The sequence below is a fragment of the Eulemur rufifrons genome, chromosome 9 (genome assembly GCF_041146395.1).
Source record: "Eulemur rufifrons isolate Redbay chromosome 9, OSU_ERuf_1, whole genome shotgun sequence".
NCBI lineage: Eukaryota > Metazoa > Chordata > Mammalia > Primates > Lemuridae > Eulemur > Eulemur rufifrons.
This window is the reverse complement of record NC_090991.1, coordinates 27,066,080-27,087,731: the sequence shown is the minus strand read 5'-3', so window position 1 is coordinate 27,087,731 and position 21,652 is coordinate 27,066,080. Positions and strand designations below refer to the sequence as shown.

General features: G+C 36.2%; 1 protein-coding gene across 2 annotated transcripts in view; it reads right to left on the bottom strand.

Annotated features, from left to right (window-relative positions):
• Positions 1-17,629, bottom strand: part of RNF43 (ring finger protein 43) — a 57,375-nt gene extending 39,746 nt beyond the window's left edge. For both annotated transcript variants that reach the window (XM_069482349.1, XM_069482351.1), the window contains exon 1: positions 16,830-17,629. In XM_069482349.1, coding sequence (XP_069338450.1) covers positions 16,830-17,081 — 252 coding nt within the window. In that variant the 5' untranslated portion in view covers positions 17,082-17,629. The remainder of the gene's footprint in view (positions 1-16,829) is intronic.
• Between the last annotated feature and the right edge of the window lie 4,023 nt (positions 17,630-21,652).

Genomic DNA, 21,652 nt, shown 5'->3' with positions numbered 1-21,652 from the left:
ACACATTACCATAGTAGTTTCATGGTAGTTATTCAAATATGATGTTGATTTCAAATAATTTTCTATCAGTGGTTGGCATGATATACACCATCCTCAACTTCAAATTCCTATAGAGCTTGTTGAGTTCTTTTGGTTCTGATAAAAATATTTAAGTTTTTTTCCCCTAGATTACTTTTACTTGGTGAAAGCTAAGCTTAGAAATAAAAAAATCTGTGTGTGTGTGTGGGGGGGGGGGTGGGGATGAAGAAATCAGGGTGGGGGTTTGAAAAAAACTCATTAACAAACTAAAGGGGAACAATATATGTATCTACAAGCCAATTTTATTATAGGATAACCATTTAAAATTTAAAACAGATAAATCAACTAGGATTATAAAGAATGTATCTTTTTTTTTTAATATAGCAACCCTACAAACTCAAAAAGAAAGATCAACAGCATTAAAAAAAAAAAAAAAAGATAATTCTACCTGATTATCAAATACAACTGCCAGTCAGGGAATAGGATTAGCGCAGGTCCTTAAATAATAATAAACTTTTGTGATTTATTTACCTTTCCAAGGACCAGGAAGTCCTTATAAATTCAATCTGTATTGTTGAAACTCTTTCTAAAATGTACTGGTTCACCTTCTTGCCTAAATACATTATATTGAACATAATTTAGCCTTTATTTGGATTCTTATAATACATTATGCTCTGAACTTACAATAGGCTGAACTTACAATGTCCCTAGGAAGTTCTTAATTATTTGCTTTTTAGGTCCTTTACATCTGGTTCTTTCTTTATCTCTAGTTAAAAAGCACAGTACAGAAAAAATTCCAGTTAATTTAGAATTTATTTTATTTAATGATAAATGTCCTATAAAACTCTGGTTCTGAGGTAAGCAACAGAATGAGAAATAAAAACTCAAATGACGAGATACTAAATTAACTTTGCCACCAAGATTGCCAAACTGGAACAAGGGGGTTATCTAAAGACAAAAACACATTTTCAGAAATTCTACCCACAGATATGAAGTCTAGCAGTCATCATTCCTAACACCCTATTGCTTAGTATCTCAAGACTTTGTCCAACAGCCTCAATAAATGTATAAAGATATCAAGCGGTAAAGGTCAAAAAAGGAACCACGAACATCAAACAAGGCCGCTGGATGTGACCCAAAACATCACATGCTGGGCTTTCCTTTTTAATGATAATAACAGTGATACTGAATGTTTATCCGTGCCTTTATTTCAAAGAGCTTCAAGTGCTTTGCAGACGTCTCTCACTAATCTTTATTAGGCCTTGGGAAGAAACTGTTTTCCCCTAGAAGTGCCTTCAGAGAGGAAGGAGGCTTCCCAAAGCCAATAAAAGGGAAAATATTTGCCCCTCTCCACCCCTCCCCACTTGTCTCCTAACTCCCACTGTGTTGTACTGGTGATTGAAATGAATTATAATACCATGCAAGTGTTGAAAGGATAATAATGGTAATTGAGTTTGTTTCCAAAAGAGTTATAAGCTATGTGAATAGGTAAGAAGAAAAGATGAGGAAACCCATATTTATCTTTATCCCATTATTTACCTATTTGGGGAAGAAACTTCCAAAAGTTATAAATTGCTAAAGTTATAAAAAAACCAATACAGATTTTTCATCCTGCAGAATATCAGTCTCTGAGATGCCACAAAGGATATCTTTACCTGAAAATCATTCCAAGGCCACAGATAATTTGATAGGTGCTATGACTAAAACTCTGCTTATTCTTTTCTCGCTTTGATCTAATTCTTCTCAAATGAGGAACTGGGAGTCTCAGAGACTTGTGGGATAATTTCCAAGCAGGCTATAGAATCTTATCTGCTGAGCTTTAAAGAACATGTTGGGGCCAGCATGGTATAATGAACTGGGTAAATTAGTCCCCTTCACAATACTGAACTCCTTCCCTTCCACCCCTTAGAAACATGGCTGCAAGCTATATACAGGAGGCTGAAGCTTCGGCACTCTGAGCAGTTGTTTCAGAGGAGCAGCAATAAAAAGAAACACTCTAAAATTTCAAAAAGGGAAGATGTAAGAGTGATATATGTGGTTCTAGGAGCCCTCGGATTCTGATAAGTAAAACCTTAGAAAGCAGCTGCTTTGTGTCAGCGGTCACCGCATTGGTGACGGAAGGAAGTCGACGGGCTTCCCAGTGCAGCACAGCCAGATGGACAAAGGTCCAGGGCAGGCAAGTGATTCACCACAGCACAAGTAAGGCAGGAACAGCACTTAAGTTCCCACCCTAGAACTCATACGCTATTAGTCATTCTCTGAGCCACTAAGGCTACCTGTACTATGTTACGGTAACATTCAATCAGCCTCTGGCCCACAAAATTTTGAAGCTAAAACTTTGTCTTTTTAGCTATATGAGCAAATACAAATAGTCTTGCTTGGTTATGTTAGGCTAATGCCAAATTGAATTCAAATAGGTTAACTGAGCCCAAATCAATAACCCTCACACTTAGTGATATTTCTGAAAGTAATTCGATGAAGGAAGAGGAGCTCATGTCTAATTACTATGAATAATAACACATTACATTTGCAGTTTTCAAAGACAATGCTCATACATTATTTCACTTTAGGTAGTCAGGCCATTTATTATTATTATCTCCATTTTACTCTTGAGGGCACAAGCTCAAAGAGGTTAAGCAATTTTCCTTTAGGTCATAAAGCAAAGAAGATCAGAGCTGAGATTAAAATACAAGTCTACTGAAAGCTCTTTTCACTGTAGGATGTTGCCACTCACTTTGGAACACCTTTTATGCCTTATCATCATATCATTATATGTAGATACAATGCAAAGAGCACCATTTGGTGGGCATATTATCTTCAATTATTTAATTGGTGATAGAAATTATGTTCTTAAGCCAGAAGGCCTCCAGTTATATATAAAGTTAGAAGATAATGAAGTGACTCTGCCCTGAGGAAACCTAAGAAACATTCTGATAATCCAAAAGGAAAAAACCATTCTCATCAAGGATGTTAGACAGCATTCAATTGGTGGCCAGCAGGGTAACCCTACATTTCCGGGAAAAGGGAAAAGCAGCAGGGAGAAATGATAGCTTCTCACCTTGGGGACTTTGTATGGTGGTCTGACTTCAGACATATGTTCCTAATCTATTTTGGGTAGAACATACTCTCCCTTCATGCTTGCTACATGCAGAATTGCACAAGGCAATTTTCAAATAATAAATTACCAGATGATTCATCATCATTAGTGGATCCTCGCAAAAAGCCTTGAAAACCAGGTGAACCAGAAAGTTACATTTCCTTCATTTGCCAAAGACTACCCTAGAAGTCAATGGGGGAATTAGGATTAGTCCTCCTGAAATTGGGACAACCACGCGTTTGGGTATGCACCCAATGTCTAGGTGCCAAGTACTATAGTTTCTGCATAGAGTTTTGCTACAGGAGAAAATCACATCTTCTGGCAGCACTTACAAGGCAGGTGCAGTCATAAAGAACTTGACTTTTGATTCCATTGTCTCTGCCAGGACAGGTGGTTTGGTAGAGGTATGGAATCCTGCCAGACAGGCTCCAACTCAAACTTCCCTTTAGAAAATAAAACAATAAAAATAGAAACAAAATGCCAAATCCTGTTCCATACCTCGAAGAGTGACATTACTTGAAAAACTAGGGCATTTTATATAATAACATTAATTTGTTTCAAGTATACATCAATTCAGGAGAAAGAAGATCATGAAAATGAAAGGTCAGCTGCAGGTTGGGCTCTTCTTTTAGAGTTCAAGTCCCTATTCCCCTTTCATTTATTTCAGTGAATTTTTCCTAGTGTAAAAAAAAAATAAGCCGGGGAAGTAACAGGCAAGTTAGCACTGCTGAGCAGAATAAAAATCTTTGGCAAATCCTGCTTATCTCACAGAGCCTGCCTTACCTTCCCAGTACAAACTGGTGCATTTAAAATTGTCGAGAATGATCAGTTGATGATTTCATGAGACTGACTTTCTCCAAAAAAACTACACAACGTTAGTTCAGAACAGAGTGAAAACATAGAGGTTTCTACTGGCAAAGATAGACAACTGAGATTTTTACCAGGTTTGTCTTCAGGGCAAGCCTTTGTGATTGCTGATGTAGGCTCCTGACCACAAGGACACCACAAGAAGGTTCCAGGGAAGAGTGCTCAAAGAATCCTTGTGGGGGCACCATAGCTGCCACTATTAGAAATTTTGAGCATTTTTGGTGTTCCTGGAATTCTATTTCCAACCACTACTCTGTGGTTGCAATGAAGGAATAGGAAGAGATTGGATATCTTCTAGAGCAAATATTCTCTTCAGTTCATAACCACAGAACCAAGATTAAAATAACAAGAATATATTTTGCCCAGGGCATAATTCTGCCTAAATCTGCCCTATCCATCATTTTATTTTTCCTAATTCTCATTTTTGTTGTTGTTGTTGTTAATCTGCTCCAAAAAAGGAAATCTATAAATGGGTTCCAGAAATGCTTGGAAAATTCATGGATTCAGAGAATGAGCCAAAATCTCTGAGAACAATGCCCCAAAATGTCCCAAAGTGTAAGGACCAAAATATTAAATGAATCATTGTTCTTACCCAGAAAATAATTTCTTAAAGTTAAGTCTATAGACTTAATTCTCTTTAAATGACAAATGGCATATTCAGGCCCCAGAGATGAGGCTGTGACACTAGTATGTAACTGGTGGTTGTGCCTCTTTATGCCTGACTCAATCCGTGTAAATCCAAAAGTAAGTTCTTCCTGCATTCACTTGCCAAGACCTGAGTTCAGGCCCTCAGGGTGCTGAGGTTTTCCTTTGTGGGAGAAAATGACATCATCAACACCTCAGCGACAGCAGGGAATGCAGGGAATGTGGCTCCCAACATTTGGTGATATCATCAACTGCCCTGGGAGAAACCCCAAAGAGTGGAAACATTGGTTAAAAAAGGTTTACTTTGTTGTTTCAAGTTCATTAGTAGTGCTTGATGTTCGCAAATGTTAGGTTTTAAAAGGGCAGATAGGACAGGGGGACATCTTGCAGTAAGCCTGTACCTCAAGAACCAAATATACATGAATTAAGTCCAGATAGAGCGAGTCAACTCATATGTATCTGACTAGGGCACAGCCAACCAAGGAAGAATAAAGACTTAGTTTTATTAGGCTCTCTCCCAGCTCTGAGATGAGTATATTCTTTGGGAGACTTGCTAATGTTGCAAGTTTGCATTCAAAATAAATTCTAGGCACTCACATAATCCCCCAGTCTCCTCCAAACTTTCTTTGATGTCCAACAACTAAGGACAAGGATCTTTGATTATAAAACAATTTCTTTGGTTGGAAGAAAATTCTTTGCAGGGCGTGAACAGCAGGAGGAAGAAAAGGTTTTTCTGAAGTGCAAACTAGTTGGAAACCCCCTGGGGAAAGAATCTGATTCCCAGTCTTTGAGAGGAACAGGCCTGCCTGTACAAGCTGCCTCTGCTGAAGGCCTCTAAGAAGGCGCTTTTGTGTCTACTGTATGCCCCTCAGCAACAGCACGGCGGCCCTTCTCTTTTTTTTTTGCCAGCGGAAGTTTTCCAACTCTGGGAATACACAATGCAGAAAGTCACGGTTTAATAACAAGGCATAGTTACTAATCAGATGGCCCCATTTCCATTCCTCCCAGATGCCTCCAGATGCTTACATACTGGAGATCTATCCCCCCAGCCTGGTGCATGAACCAGCTGCTCTGCAATCTTGTTTCCAGTGTGATTATTCAGCTTATCTCTAATAATTCACTTCACAAAATATTTTAGCATGAGAAGCACCCTGCTCCTCTTACTACCATGACCCAGACTGGTTCTAGGTTATCTCTGGCTCTTCTAGGTCTTTCCAAAGGTTAGATTCACTTAGGTATAAGTTAGTGATTGAAGTCAGTGTGCTTTGATCACTGGGACAGCCTTGATGAAGGATTTAGAATAAGGGTCCTCAATCCACTACAGATACTTTAAAATATAAACCTCCAGAGAAAGGTTCCTTTCTGCGTGTGTTAACTGGACTGTAAAGACAGTATAGGACAGGAAGACTGGGAGTACAACTGAGTCTGATGCTTAGTTCTGCTACCAATTGCTTGTATGACATTAAGGAATTTAGTCAGATTTTTTTTGTATCACCTACCAAACAAATGGGAAAGAAATAAAGCAGCAAAATACATGTCTCCTTAGTCTATGAAATCTATTTCTAGAATAAGCATAAACTCTAAAAGTTGAGAGCTGAAAAGGATCTTAAAAGATTAGTTGCCCCACCAACACCACACCAACAGATGAAAGGTTAAGTGACTTGCTTTTAATTTTTCAATAGTCATAAGGCACCTGTGGACTTTTCCTATACCCAAAGGGGGCAAATAAATAATCCCAAATAATCTCTCATGATGATAAAAAGTAAACGATATATATCATAGTTTACTAACTTTAGAGTAGGAAATAACCTAATGTCATGGCTGATAGGAACATTCTTCTTGAGTTGTTCTCTATCTCCCTCATATTACACCTAAACCAACACACTTTAGACAATGGTAATAACACATATTTATGAGCAAAGTCAATAATGAAAAAAAATATTAGAAACAAATTTTGTTAATTAGAGATGATATTCAAACACTCTTCATCTTCTACCTACAGGGTCATAGTATTTATTTCCTCCTTTATAAAATGTAGCTTGTGATGAATTAAAACCAAGCCTGTTGAGATGATCAATTCAAATAGCTCTTCCAATACGTTGAATTCTGTTTAAAGCCAAATTTACTGTTTTAAGTTGACTATAATTTAACAGGAACTTCTTGGCACACTTTAGAAAGTCAGTTTGCAATTTGAAAAGAAAGCCATAGTGTCTAGTCATTTGGACTTCTAAAGAAAAATGCTACAGGTGAGTATTATACTATACATACAGGAATACTATAACCTGTATTTAACTGATAACAGTGAAAAGTTAGAGGGTATGACTGGGTTGTAGCTGTTCTCTAGCTTTAAGCTACTTGAAGTTGCCTGGGTTAAAATTTAATGGTTTTGTTTGTTTTTTCTTTAGTCATAGGGAACTTGAAACAGAATTACCAGTCATTTGAATGACTGCTAAGAAAATGAAAATCAGCACTCTAATGCATTTATGCCTACATCTCTCCTTTGGCATTCAGCACAGATTGCCTCCTGTTGTTTTAGTTGTATCTCCTCAGATGGACTAGACTAAGGTGTTCTTTAAATTCCTACAGTGCCTACCCCAGTATCTGACACATGGTAGGAAAACCACATTATAAGGCATCCAGGGAATCCAGTGTTGCTTCCACTCTTGGTAAGATTCTCAGCCTAGACTTTATAAAGAGCCTCTATTGCTTTGAGGACATGATCCAGGACTGCAGAACCACCTGGTGCACAGTGAGTGATTCTATGGCAGAACAAACAACACATGCACCATATAAAGTAATGCTGAATTGTGGCAAGCTATTTTTTGTTTGTTCACTTGTTTTAAAGTATGCCTTCTAGCTGACTAGGGAGGAAAGAGACCCAGAAGTAGTCTATAATATCTTTTTAATAGAGTTTGGGGAGAATCTCTGCTAACATCTGATTTTTAATTTCTCTGCAATTACCCAAAAAAGTTTAAAATAAATAAATAAACTTTGCTAAAAATGTTTGCCAGGAAAATATAGGAGCAGATTGGTGGTTCTTTGACTGGCAAGCACTAATCTCTTTGGGTTCATTTCTTCATATGTAAAAGGAGATGATTGGACTAGGTGTTTTTTCTAGCTTGAAATTTGACAATTATTTCACAAATGGAATACCCTACCTCTCTCTCCTCCCCACCGTCAAAACTGTATCTAGGAAGGGAAAACTGAATAGGACTTAATTCCAATATAGGGCGAATAGAGTTCTTCACAAAGTTAAAGAAACTTGGCCACAAGAATTTTGAAGTCAGATAATCAATATGATTCTAAGATATAAAAACAAGAGAACACAAAGCCTGGATCATATAAAACATGTTTTTGTTGTTAGTATTGTTGTTGTTTTAGAGTGTATAATTCATAAGACTGTAGAAAATGGTTTGGGGAGAAAAAAGAATGGCAATCTGTAATCTTTATTTTTAGAACATAGCAAGATTAGTAGACTTAAAATATAAGGCCTCCAGTCTCATCCAAATTATTCTACAGAAATAACAATACCAACAATGTTTCTCAATTGTCATATATTTATATATGTACTATAGTATCCTTTTTATATATTAGCATGCACAAAATTGATAGGTACATGGTAATTGAATGTGCTATTTAAAATTACAGTTGTATTACAATTTCCATCATAACAGAAGTATTCTAGATTAAAACAAAGAACAACAAACAGGGGTCTTAAATATAGTTATGCTGCCATCTTGAACAACTACCACTGATTTAGATTCAGGAATCAGAATTTCTGAATATTGTAATCTAATTTCCTGTCTCAAGGAATAATGTAGGCCTTATGCTTACAATTTAAAAGAACTTTAACTTTTAATTCATTTTAATTACTTTGGTATTTCCAAATTTGCAAATTAAACACAAAGTCCAATATATTAAAAAGTATAGAACAAAATAAAACAAAATTTATCCATGAACTGTAATGTTTAGAACTCAGATAAAAGAGTATGTAAAGTAGCTTATCTGTTACTTAAAAACAAGCAAGGGATAACAAATGTTACATTAAAAAAAATATTAAGTTTTCCATTAGATAGAAATTTAAGGGCCCAAAGAATCCTACCCTAGGGAAAGCAATGGAGCTTAAAGGGTAGAAACTAAAGACATGGAAAGTAACCAAAGTTAAACTTTTACACCTTCTGTTCTCTGAATTTAGTAACCAAATAGACACATAGGGCCACAATGGTTCTACTAATACCAAAACATATTAGTAAAATACCCTTTATTCCTTTGAGCCTTTCAATGAAGCTACCACGCTGAAGGGTTGTAAGCATTTCTTGAATTGATGTACAGTTTCACTTAATATCGACAGCATAATTCTAGATTCCATGAGGTGAAAAAAAAAAAAAGAAAAAAAATATTTGGAGACCAGAATTTCTTTACTACACATAAGCAGATCTCTGTCAGACACCAATTTTTACTTCTGGAGTTCTTTCATCTAACGTCAGGCCTCTTTCTTATAATTGCATCATAATATTGTTGTCTGTCTGACTTCAAGTAATGCATAGAAATACTTTTAAAATTAAGTAAGCTGAGGGTAAACTAGTTTTGAGAATTTGTTTTATTTCCTGAAGTAATTAGCATTATTTTAGGATAGTAGATCTTAACCTAGAGTCTTTAGATCTCTAGATATGTCTCAGAGACTCAACTCACTGGGATTTTATGCAAAATTGTATATGTTAAGTAGATATGTGTATTTTGTATATATGGTCAATAACAATTATTACATTCTCAAAGGGGCCTATGGGACACACAAGAAAGATTAAAAACTGCTGCTTTAGGGTATCTTAAAACTAGAATTAGAAATCACAAATTTAAGGACTAAGAAAGTGAAGTCCTTTGGATATATGCTAATATCTTATAATCAAAGGTTTAAAATCAGGACTCTAATAAATATTTCTCAGAAAACCAGAATGTCCTAAACAGCAAGAGTTCAGCTATCTATAAACTAAAGAAAAAATATAAAAATGCTGTGTAAAGGAGAACCTCAACATATTGATTACAGCCATGTTTACGACTTTGAAATAACAATGGAGACACTAGGCTGTCAGTAAGTCAGAGGAGTAAAGGATTTAGCATGCTGTATCAAACACTCAAAATAATGGACCTTATATTTAAAAATGTGATGAGATAAATTATATTTTATCCTAGAGTTATCTCCTATCTATCAGAAGTTACTCAGCTCCACCATGATATGTTCCTTACATCCATTCAGTAAATATTTATTGAGTACCTACTATGTCTAAGGCACTAAGAATACTAAGGCACTATTCCCAGGGATACAGCTTTGAATAAGAGACAAAAATCCCTACTTTCAAAGAGTTCATATTCTACTGAGGGTGACACACAACTACAAATGTAAAACATTATAGCATATCAGGTGTCAATAATTTTGTCAAGAAAAATACAGTAGGAAAGGGGAGTATGAGTCCACGGGGAAAGAGGAAGAGGCCTTCAGAATAGGACGGTTTAGGAAGGCCTCTTTGAGAAGGTATACTTGACACTTGAGGTGACATTTGGGAGACCAAGAGAATATCTGGGATACAAGTGTTTAAGGCTGTGGGACACTGGGTGGGAATACGCCTGGTCTAACTGAAGGACGGCAAAGAGGCCCTAGTGGCTGGAGTAGAGTGAGGCGCAAGGAGGTAAAAGGTGTGGGTGCCAGGCCAAATCATGAAGGGCCTTACAGACCATAGTAAAGCCTTTGGCTTTTACTCTAGAAATTCTCAAAAGAACGACGAAGGTAGACGAGATCATTAGCTCACAGGGCTTTTTGAGACATGAAGTTGGCAAGCTGCTTCACCAATAGTTTCCTGACTGAATTATCCCATTGAGCAAAGGAAGTCCAAACAGAGGAAATCTCAGCTGCTAAAAATATTTTCAGTTTTTAGGATTTCCACTCTGTAGAACTGACCCCTGGGAAATCCACATCCTCAGATACCTTAAAAACTGGATTACTCTTCTACCTCCTGCAAAGCAGAATGAGTCGGCCCCTGTGCAACTTTGTTCTTGGAGAATTCACTTGCTTTCTCCCCCCAAGTATGTTTCCTTTTCTATAAAATGGAATAAATATCACCTGTTCTTATCTGGCTTGCAGGTATTTGTGCATTATTTTAATATTACTAGAAGAAAACTACTTCATAAATCCAATGGAGCATCATTCTCACACTCTTCTCTAACAATACCCTGCTACCAATTCTGGTTCCTGGCAGGACATTTACAATAATACACTGATCATTTATAACTTTTTTCCCTTTACTGTACTTAGCCATTTGAAGGGGGAAAAAAAGCACAAAAAAATTTCCAATGAACTCTTTCCAGTGAACAAAATGTAAGGCCTTTGTATTAAAAACAAAACCAAAACCATGAGCTCCAGGAATACCTTTAACACTGTATGAAAAGTAAATTATGGCTAATTTTTAGATAAAGAGAATTACTATACACATACATATACACTTAACTACAAAAACCAAGGAAATGCCTAGCCCTAGAATCTGCCGAATGAACACAGCCTGACAGGAGCAAAATAGCCACGGGCATACCTCATTCCTTACCTCCCATTAACCAGACAGTTATGAATTTTGAACTTAAAATTTTTTGTTGGATTTCCACATGAAATACAGAACTATTATATATACAAATCTGTTTGATGGTTGCTTGTAAAAGATACACCTTCCTAACTTGAAAAAAATATCACTAAAAACATTCTGCCCCTTCTTTCTTTCCTCTGGGTGCCAGACTTCCAACAACAGGGCCAAGTCTAGAAGGCTCTGAGCTGGGGTCATAGGAGGCAAGTACCTAAGAATGTCTGTGCACACAGAGGAAGTGTCTCTGACGGTGTACTTCTGACTATACTGCAAAGTCAGTTATTAATAAGATTTTCTGCACCTCCAATATCATACATAACTGAGAGTTGACCATACCTAGAACATTTACTCTGTACTTCTTTTAAAAACTAGCATCAAAACAAAATCACAATGGAATTGAAATGTTCCTAACACAAAGAAATGATAAATGCTTTACTTTAGAGCAGGTAATTAAAAAAAAAGAAAGAAAAGAAATAAGTGCTTGAGGTGATGGATACCCCAATTATCCAGATTTGGTTATTACACATTATATGCCTCTATCAAAACATCGCATGTACCCTATAAATATATACAACTATGTGTACACCCATAACTATTATGTACCCATAATTAAAAATAAAAAATTTAAAAAAACCCCAAAATCACAAAATCTATTCTGAAATTTCTGTATCCAAGGAACTCAAACAATATTAGTTTTAGGCATGGTGTTTCAAAGTTTACTATTTCAGGCTATTATATTAGATAACTTACCATAGACTGCTTTACAATGAAGAGAAAGGTAATGAAAGCTGTTATATTCAAAGGGAGATACCGAAGCTGGCAGTGGTGGCTCATGCCTATAATCCTAGCACTTTGGGAGGCTGAGGCGGGAGGATAGCTTGAGGCCAGGAGTTCAAAACTAGCCTGGGCAATAAGCAAGACCCCCGTCTCTACAAACAATAAAAAAATTAGCTGGGCATGTTGGCATGAGCCTAGAATCCCAGCTACTAGGGAGGCTGAGGCAGGAGGATGGCTTGAGCCCAGGAGTTAGAGACGACAGTGAGCTATGATGATGTCACTGCACTCTAGCCTAGGCGACAGAGTGAGATCCTGTCTCTAAATAAATCAATCAATAAATGGGAGATACTGAGTAAATAAACATTCTGATTTACCTTTGCAAATGAAACACAAAATGAGAGGAATAGAAGAAATACAGAAATTATTAGAAGTATCAGGATATTGTGTATTCTTGATCAATCTCAGAGAATGGTACCCATCACTTTCATTCCTTCCTACTTTGGAAATTAATTATTTATACAAAGCCTATACTGGTGTTCTGTTCATCTATGGCATTCTTAGATATACAGAATTTTAGAGCTAGAAAATACTTTAATCCTCAGTTTCCTTATCTGTAAAATCTGAATAAAATATTAAAATTTCTCATAAAGCTATTATGAGAATTCAATGAGCTAATGCATGTAACATGCATAGTACAAGTTTGGCAGCTATTATATTCTGATCCCTGAATTTCACAGACAGAGAATCTAAAGCCTAGAAAGGTAAAAACTATTTTGTTCCAAATCACACAACTACTTAGTGGCAGAATCAGAACTATAAGTCAAGTCCCCTAAGTTGAAGTTAAGTCACTTTGTCCACTATAGTTTGCTATATAATATTGTCTCTCTGGCTTTGGGCAAAATTTTAATTATAAAGTTTCAGGCTCTGACTACAAATAAAGTAAAAATGCAAAGATAGGATAACTATGTGCTGACTAATAGGTAAAATTAAGAGGCAAGCAGAGACATTGTGCAAAGGGGAATTTGTCCAGGAGGTGTTCACTGCTACTGGTCAAATACTAAACTACCACTGCTCCCATTGTAGGTCTGAAGCCTCAGGGAAGTACACTCTAATCTTGATCATAACTTTATCCTGGAGTCTAAGAAAATCCAGGACAACCAGCTGAGCAGGAAAAGTGTAATAGTTATAGAATTGGTGATCTCTCTCTTGCCACACACTAAGATCCTTTCACTCTTTTGCTCTGAGAAGAAAGATTAATTTTGAGTTCTTCCTCTAAATATGTATAACAGGATTGAGAAGGAAAACATGACTGATCATTTTTAGAGGTGGTAGCAATAATGTTACTAGAAATAGTAGAAACAAACATTGATAAGAAGTAACAAAACCAGAAAACTGGAAATTAGAAATGAATAAGCTCCAAATCCATGTATAATGGTATAAATCAGGAGAAAAAGAATATATTCAAATGAAAATAAAAATAGTAAGAAGTCAAAATCACTATCATTCAGTCCTTTTTATCAGTCACTGTGATGTCACTAGGAGATCTGAAAAGTTTCCTTGACCTGAATTTTTGATGGCTAGTAAGAGAAACACTGATCAGAATAGCAGCAGAAGTTTATCCTAAATATACAGACTGGGTGGAAAATGAAAGAAAAAAAGGTAGAAGAAAATCAAAGAAGAGGAAGAGACAAAGATTTTGGCAAATGTAGGGGAAACCTAAGAATCAGACACTTTAAAGACAATGGCAAACCTACAAAGGAATTTGCAATGATATGATAATACAAAGAAGCAATTCTGCGGCAAAATAAAAAGGAAAAATAGTATACTTTGGTCAGGACTAAGATAGGAAGTTTGGAAATGGAAGAGGGAAGACTTGATAAATAGAAGGGAATATAGCAAAGGCAACATTTCTTCTATTTTGACCCTCTTCTAGTACTTTTAGAAAAATATTATAATTTAAAACTTAGAATATATCTTATAAAATGGATGTTATCATTGGCAAAAAGAAACCTAAGCACAAAGAATGAGGGATAAGAATCAGGACAAAAATTCATCAAGGCTTGGCTTTTAATGCCATTGTATATACAGCCATCAGACAAAATGTAGACAAAATTATTTTAGAGGCAATTCTCTCATCTATTTTATTACTAAACAAATTGGGAGCACATTGTCAAGATATGTCTCCTTTTGTTTAAGAAAAATTAAAGTTACTACAAATGAATATTCAGTTAATTTGGTCCTTATGAAATTGTATCTATCCCAAATTAATTGAGCAAAAGGTAAAGAAATGTCTAATTTTTCAGAAACTCTGGGAATTCCAGAAACCAAGAGTTTTATTATTTTTTTAATCGCTCTTCTCATACCTTTACATTTTTCAGTACATAGCATGTACTGCATCTTTAGGGACAACCAATCCAAAAGGATAGCTACAATAGTTCATAAGTAGAAGGCTATATAATTATCCAAAATTCCTCAAAGCCAATAGAGAAGGATGCTTTTAGATTTGTGATACGGGGATACAGCTATCCTCCAAAAAAGCTAAAGTGCAACAAAGCACAACTCTAGAAGATATAAACAGAACTTCAGTTAAATGGAAGGCTTGGCTAACCACAGTTGAGTAAACCTGAGGTGCAGTGTAATCTGATAAGGAACAATCAGCATGGATTCCAGAAGTGTAAACCATGTGCCTGTAACACACTAGAGTTCTTTGAAAGAGTTAATCAAATAGTGGATAAAGAAAAACTGATACATATAATTCAAAGTTTGTTTTTAAAAAATAAAGTTTCTCTTACGAGGCTATGAAGAAAATTTAGTAACCGTTGTGCATTAAAAATTGATTAACAGTAAACCAAGACTAATACGGAAAGTATCCAGAAATTACTACTACATTAGTGTAAAAATTTATTAATGATCTAGAAGCAGCATAGAAAGGTAGACAGTGAAAATTGTTAATGATGTAAAACTATCCACTAGAAAGCCTCAAAGTCCTTGCTAAGATACAGTGAAATTCCCTCTTCAGAAAGTAAACAATACTTAAAATATACTGATAGGCTCAAAGTTAATAGTTTAAAAAAAAAAATCAAGATTAGCAAGATTTGCCAGAGTGAGAAAAAGGGCAGAATGAGAAAATATGATAACGATTGATAAAATAATGAATGGCAAAGAGAATACATGCCAACTGGGACCTCTCGTTTGCCTTTTCCTTTAAGAAAACACAGAAACTTTATGTAGAGCTTTATGATAATACAAGACAACAAATTTAAAATAAGAGGAAATTATTTTGTGCAGCATATAATTAGCCCATTGAACATGCTATCACAGGACATTAATAAGGCACAAAGTTTAGCATGGCTCCCCCAAACCTCAGATATATCAAAATACGGCTCTATAATAAAATTATTTATGGTAAAAATGTAAATGGTGTACACACCTCATGCTTCAGGGTATTAACTAGGCAAGGTCGGGAAGGAGGTTTCCTTTCCAACTGCTGTGTTTAAAATGATTTATGATTTCAACTTTACAGTATTCCTAATTCTATCTCAGAGTCCAAACTAAATAACAGACTCTAATCCAAAAAAATCTTATGCCAGTTTTTCAGATACACTCTTCTTTCCTCTTTATTTTTTTAAACAGCACAGCCTTCCATTTCACCCAATTCTTCTTCCACTTCATTTACTCCAACTTCAAAATACTGCCTGAGAAGTGATAAATGAAGAAACACTAAACCATGTATTTAAAAATCCATGTTTGGAAAAGACTTCTATAATATAATTTTCCTACCTTCTTTCTCTAAGTAGACAAAAATTTAAATTAATACAACACTTTGGTTCTGTTCATGTCACAAAATAAAAATCTGAGTTTGGATGCTGAGATAGATCATATTTACGAACATTTTAACCTGTGTCCAAGAGCTACAGCAAAAAGGGTGCTTTTATGTAATGAATTTTTATCAATAAGCAACATCATTTTATGGAGTAGGACAGGAGAATGCCCATTAAAAAAGTATCACCCTCTGGGCTCTGTCTTCACCATGGGGGATGAGCAATTGGTCTATGAAATGCTATAGCCCCAGTCAGTTCATAAACTCAACACGTAAAGAACAGGCTACACATGAATGAGTTATAGGCAAAATTCACAGCCTGAAAGCCTAAGAAATTGTGACTGAAAAACTTAGGGGGTCGATAAAAACCAGATGTTGAATTTTTGAAAATGATAAAATTACGTGTGGACAAGACCAAAGTGTGTCCATTTTGGAATCCAGTCCTCTCCATTTTGGGCTTAGCAATAGGGTGCCACACGTGGTCTAAGGCCAGCCGTGGCATTCAAGCTTGACTGAATTTTAAAAGTGACACAGTAATCAAGTATGTGCCAAGGGCATTCTAGAATTTCAGGTGCTTCTGACCATTAAAATCAACCTTTTTAGTGCCCACTTCAAATTCAAACTGGATGTAAAGTACAATCTTCAAGTCAGTTAAATACAAGTCCATATATTTCATCCACCAAAAATTGGTGCCCAGAATATATCATCCCCAAAAAGAGGGTTTCTTATGTGTCTCTAAAAAGGCTATGCAATCCCAGTTAAAAATAAGCAGATAATCTTCTAAAATATAAGATTTATATATTTCTCCTCAAGTGTAAAATAAGAATTGCTTTAGAATGCCAATAAGGCAATCTCCTTGAAAGATGGAACAAATAGAAAGCTACCCAGCAGAAACCCTTGTATATTTGACTTTGGAGACAAAAGAAGAAAGGCACATTTCAAACAGATGGAAAGTGAAATATAATAAAGTTATACTTGCCTGCATTAATTTTCCTTCTGCTGGAGTTATCTCAGCAACACCAGCAAACACACCTTCCAAGGTGAGATTCAGCTTTCCCGTGGGGTCCATTTTCAATGGGATCACTCTGATGATAGCTTTCTGCTCTGCTGATCTTTCCGACTCCACCGCTGCTGCCAGTACCAGTCCTGTGCGTCCAAAGCCTGCCTGCAGGGTAGCCATCAGCAGCCAGGGCCAGAGGGCAGCCAGCTGCAGCTGGTGGCCACCACTCATGCTACCAGCTGCAGCAATGCACTTTGGCCATACATACTGCTTCCACGAGCTAATACCAAATGCGGGCTCTCAGATCCAGACAAATGGAGGAAAAGAGAATTTACGCTTCAGTTTCAGAAAGCCAGGTTGTAGTTTTGGCCCTTTCTTTTCCTAAAGTATATTCCCAAGAACAGGTGGCATTCCTGATTGAGCATAGAAGAGGGAGTTTTCAGCCCACTTCTGCTGCCGGTATGTCGTTTTCTCCCATCTTCACTCTGACTAGTAAAGGTATCACCACTTCTCTTTGGAATTTCCAACTTCGCTTGAGATTGAATGTCACATCGCGAATTTTTATTATGTCAGCTCACTTGGTGTTGCTCTTCCATATGCATCAAGCTGCCAGGCACTAAACCCAATGTTCACGAACAAAACAAGGCAAAGTAAACAGCTTAAGACTATGCATCAAAGGTGAGAGTGAAGAACTCCAGCTCAAAAAACGAAGAAATGGCCCTTTTTAAGCCACAAAATTTCTCAATGGTAAATGACTAAAGACCACAGGGAGAATTTTTTTTTTTAATGGAGGAAAAGGAGGAACATAATAAAAATTTCAGGCCACACCTTGAGGATGTCCAAAGATGCTACATCATATATTTAGGAAAGTTGCCACATTAAACTGTACTTCAGTGTAGCCAAAGTTCTAGGCCCATTGAATTTACATACTTTTCATAAAGTAATACATACTATTTTTTTGTGTGTTTTACCAAAAGTTGCCTATAAAATTAGGTGCTAATTTAATATATCTTCACATATTACAGGATAATCCTGAGCATCACAATCGTTTCCAACTGTCATAATTGGAGTATTTGAAAAAGTAAGCTTCCCAATTATTTTTCCCAGCTAAAAATTATATTTCTATCTCCATTTTCCTTTCGCTCTTAGGAATTTCGGATTTTATTCTCCAGCTTGAGAATGCCAAGCACTTTGATTTCCCATGAGATGTTTTTGGAAAGTACTTTAATATCCAGATCTTATAATCTGCAATTTTCTAGGTTCATAAGAAAAACAAAGGACTGTTCCTAACACGTTTTCAAATTCCTTGAGGGGGTGGGGAATAAAAGACAGGGGGAGCAGTGAGGTGATCAGTCACAGGCTCTAAGTAGAACACCCTGAAAAAATACAAATAAGCCTGAGTAGAGCGGACCTGTGATATTTCTAGACACATATGAGAATTTGGGTCTTTGTACAAACACGGATTAAGATTTTAAAACATGCACCCTTAAGTAAGTATAAATGCACTTCACCCACACTGCCCGCTGTGTTCCGAGGTCAAGTTTAAAATCTTATAAAGTCTTCAGAATAAGCGCTGAAAAGCCAAGCAATTGAACATGAACCTGTTATATAGATTCTTTTCTTTTGCTGAGGCAGAGGGAGGGGGGAAAAAAAAAAGAATTTCAAAAGAAATCTGCAAACCTGTTGCGCTGTCGGGCCCACTGGAATCCACGGGAGTGAAACAAATTCAATTATGCTTTTATAGATCCTGCTCAAAAAACGTTTCAACTGCTTAACCAAGTACAGCTCATTCTTCCACCTTCTTACTCTGCAACCAAACCAAGTGCCCCACACTACAGGTAGGTGCTGAGAAATTCCGCAGCCTGAAAAAATAATCCATGCAGGTCAAAGGCAGAAACTTACTCCAGGATGAGGGCTACTGTCCCCAAGAACTCTAAAAACACTTAGAGAAGATCCAAAATCATTTCTGAAATCTCCTTTCTAACAAAGGTTCTTTTTCTCTCCGAACAGCACATAAAATGATCAAATCTTGAAAGAGAAAAGAAGCAAAGTAGCAAATACATCAGCAACAATTCACTACCAGAAACACAGAAAACCCAGAGGGAGAAGGCAATAATCTCTGAATCATGGATGGACTTGGAAAGTTCCGAAGGATTCGAGTGCTTCCCTTCCAGAAAGACAATTCTGGATCAACTCCCTAGAGCAGGAAGCCTGTGGTTTGTAATTGGTGTTCTAGCTCTGACTCCCTCCCCTGGGACTGCAATCACGCTCTCTACCTGCTGACAAAGTGAGGGTGGAGCAGCTACAGGCAACCACCCCCCAGCCCGCCCCTCCTCCTCCTGGTGTGCACACACTTAACCAGACACGTTCTTTCGCTCGCTCTCGCTCAGCTCCTCTACTCCCTCTACTGAGCCACAGCTAAACTGCATCTAATTCAATCCTCGATACCTTTCTCTGGGTAAGCAAGCTACCACATGTAAATCAGGGCCACTCAAACATATCTAAGCAGATTCTGCACCCAACAGAACATAGATGATGGTATGAGGAAATAAACAGAAAAAATAAGGGCAATCTAGAAGATAAAAGAATAGATATAAGGTTTTGCAAATGTTAAGTTCAAAGGGATTTCTGCTTTTTCCGGGTTTTAGTGTCTATAAATGGCACCAAGCCAGAATAAAGTGATCCTGTGCTGTAGTACTTACGGATTTATTGCTGCTTATGTCTGCTACCCTTGGAAGAGCTCTGTGCATTTTATTCATAGCTTTTCTTCAGCTCTTACTAATTTAAATTCAGTAGCTCTACCTAAAAGGTGCCTGTATGGAGCTTTCAGATCAGGTTGATGTCAGAGGTCTGGAATCCAACAACTATTATTTTCTTTTCACATCGTTGGGAGGTGAAATAATGCTATGGAGCAGACCTGTGCCCTCAATGTGAGATTGCAAGTAAGTCTATGTCATAAATACAAGCAAAGGGACAAAATATGCTTAATGAGAAAGAGTGTAGGGGAAAAGAAAAGTCATTTTTAGCTGATTACCATATTCATAAACTATACTTTGTCATTAGAAATAATGCAAGTTTATAACATGTTTATAACATTTGAATTTTCAGATTTACCATATTATATTTGATTGTGGCCATTTTAATTTTGAACTGCTGCCATAAACTTTCAAAATTATACAAATAAACAACAATGTGAATATTGTTAAATGTACTGAGCCGTACACTTAAATGGTTATGATGGTCAATTTTATGTGTTTTTTTTACCTCATGTAAAAATCTACCTGTTTGATCTGTAAAATGCCAATGATAATAGTTGTAGGTTTGTTGTAAATGTCAAATGACATAATGTCTCTGAAAGCAAAAAGTATGAGTGGCCTATTCACTCTAAACAGTTTTCCTCTATAGGTAAGGTTTATAAGAATAGTTTCAGAATGTTAGATCTGATAACCTAGAACAGAAATAAATTCTAATTCTTAACTTAGCAATTTTTCTCTTGTTTGGACCTTAAAAACATAACACAGGTACAGTTGTCCCTCCGTATCCGCAGGGGACTGGTTCCAGTGCACCCCCGAGAATACCAAAATCCACAGATGCTCAAGTCCTTTGTATAAAATGACATAGTGTTTACATATGCACATCCTTCTGTATACTTTAAATCGTCTCTAGATTACTTACAATACCTAATACATCACTTAATTTGCATGGATTCAGCAGAGTACTCAGCATGCAGAATATTCAAGTTTTGCTTTCTGAAACTTTGTGGAATTTTTTTTTTCTGAATTTTTAAAATTCAAGATTAATTGAATCCATGGATGTGGAACCCACTGATAAGCAGGACCAACCGTATAAACCTTTTATAGCTAATTTCCCAAAGGATAAGAAGAGTTCTTATTCTGCTGGAGAGAATTTTAAAAAATCTGTTACAGTTTATGCTTTTATTTTATGCATGCCATACAATTGTATAGCATAAATAATGCAAAATACATATTATGTATATCATTGATATATGCAAAAGTATCTTTAAAGTTAAACTAAACAAAAAAAAAATAACCTACAAATGGACTTTCAGTCATTCCTGCTTGAAACCTGCAAAGGAATTAAGAGAGCTAAACCGAATAGTTCATATACATACTTATTGAAGGAAGGAAGAAAGTTACAAATATGGTTGCCTTCTCTTGAGGAAACTTTGAGATCTGGGAATAATGATATGTATCATGAACCTGAGGACCTGAGAAACTCAGGATCTACCGACAGCTCTATATAGTTTAGTTCACTGATATACTGTGTTTATTTAGGTCCCCAGAATTGCAAGAGAATTTTTTTTCCACCTTCAAAGTTTTGGGGTCATCCCTCAAGGGTTGATATACCACAATACCACTCCAAAGATGTCATAAAGATGCCATCACTATCATAATGAAATTCCCATCTTAATAATGACATCTACTACCTAATCTTACACATGATCATCCTTCAGGATCCACTTTCACCCCTGGATTGACTAAATTTACTAAATATCATTCATCCTTTTCTAAAAAACTAAGTTTCTGTAAAACATGTCTAAGAATTATCCTTATCCTTAATGGCATTTTAAAAATTCAATCGCTATTCAAGCGCAAATAAAAATTTTTTTAATCAGATTCTTAGAAAAACAGAATACATTCTCTTTTGAATATTACTATTATTATTAATGGTCATAATGATTGAGTTTTCTATTCATCACCTATCAGACAGTAAAAATAAGCAAGACAACAAGTCTAGTTGGAACACTCACTTTATTTTTGACTGATTGAAATTTATCGCTG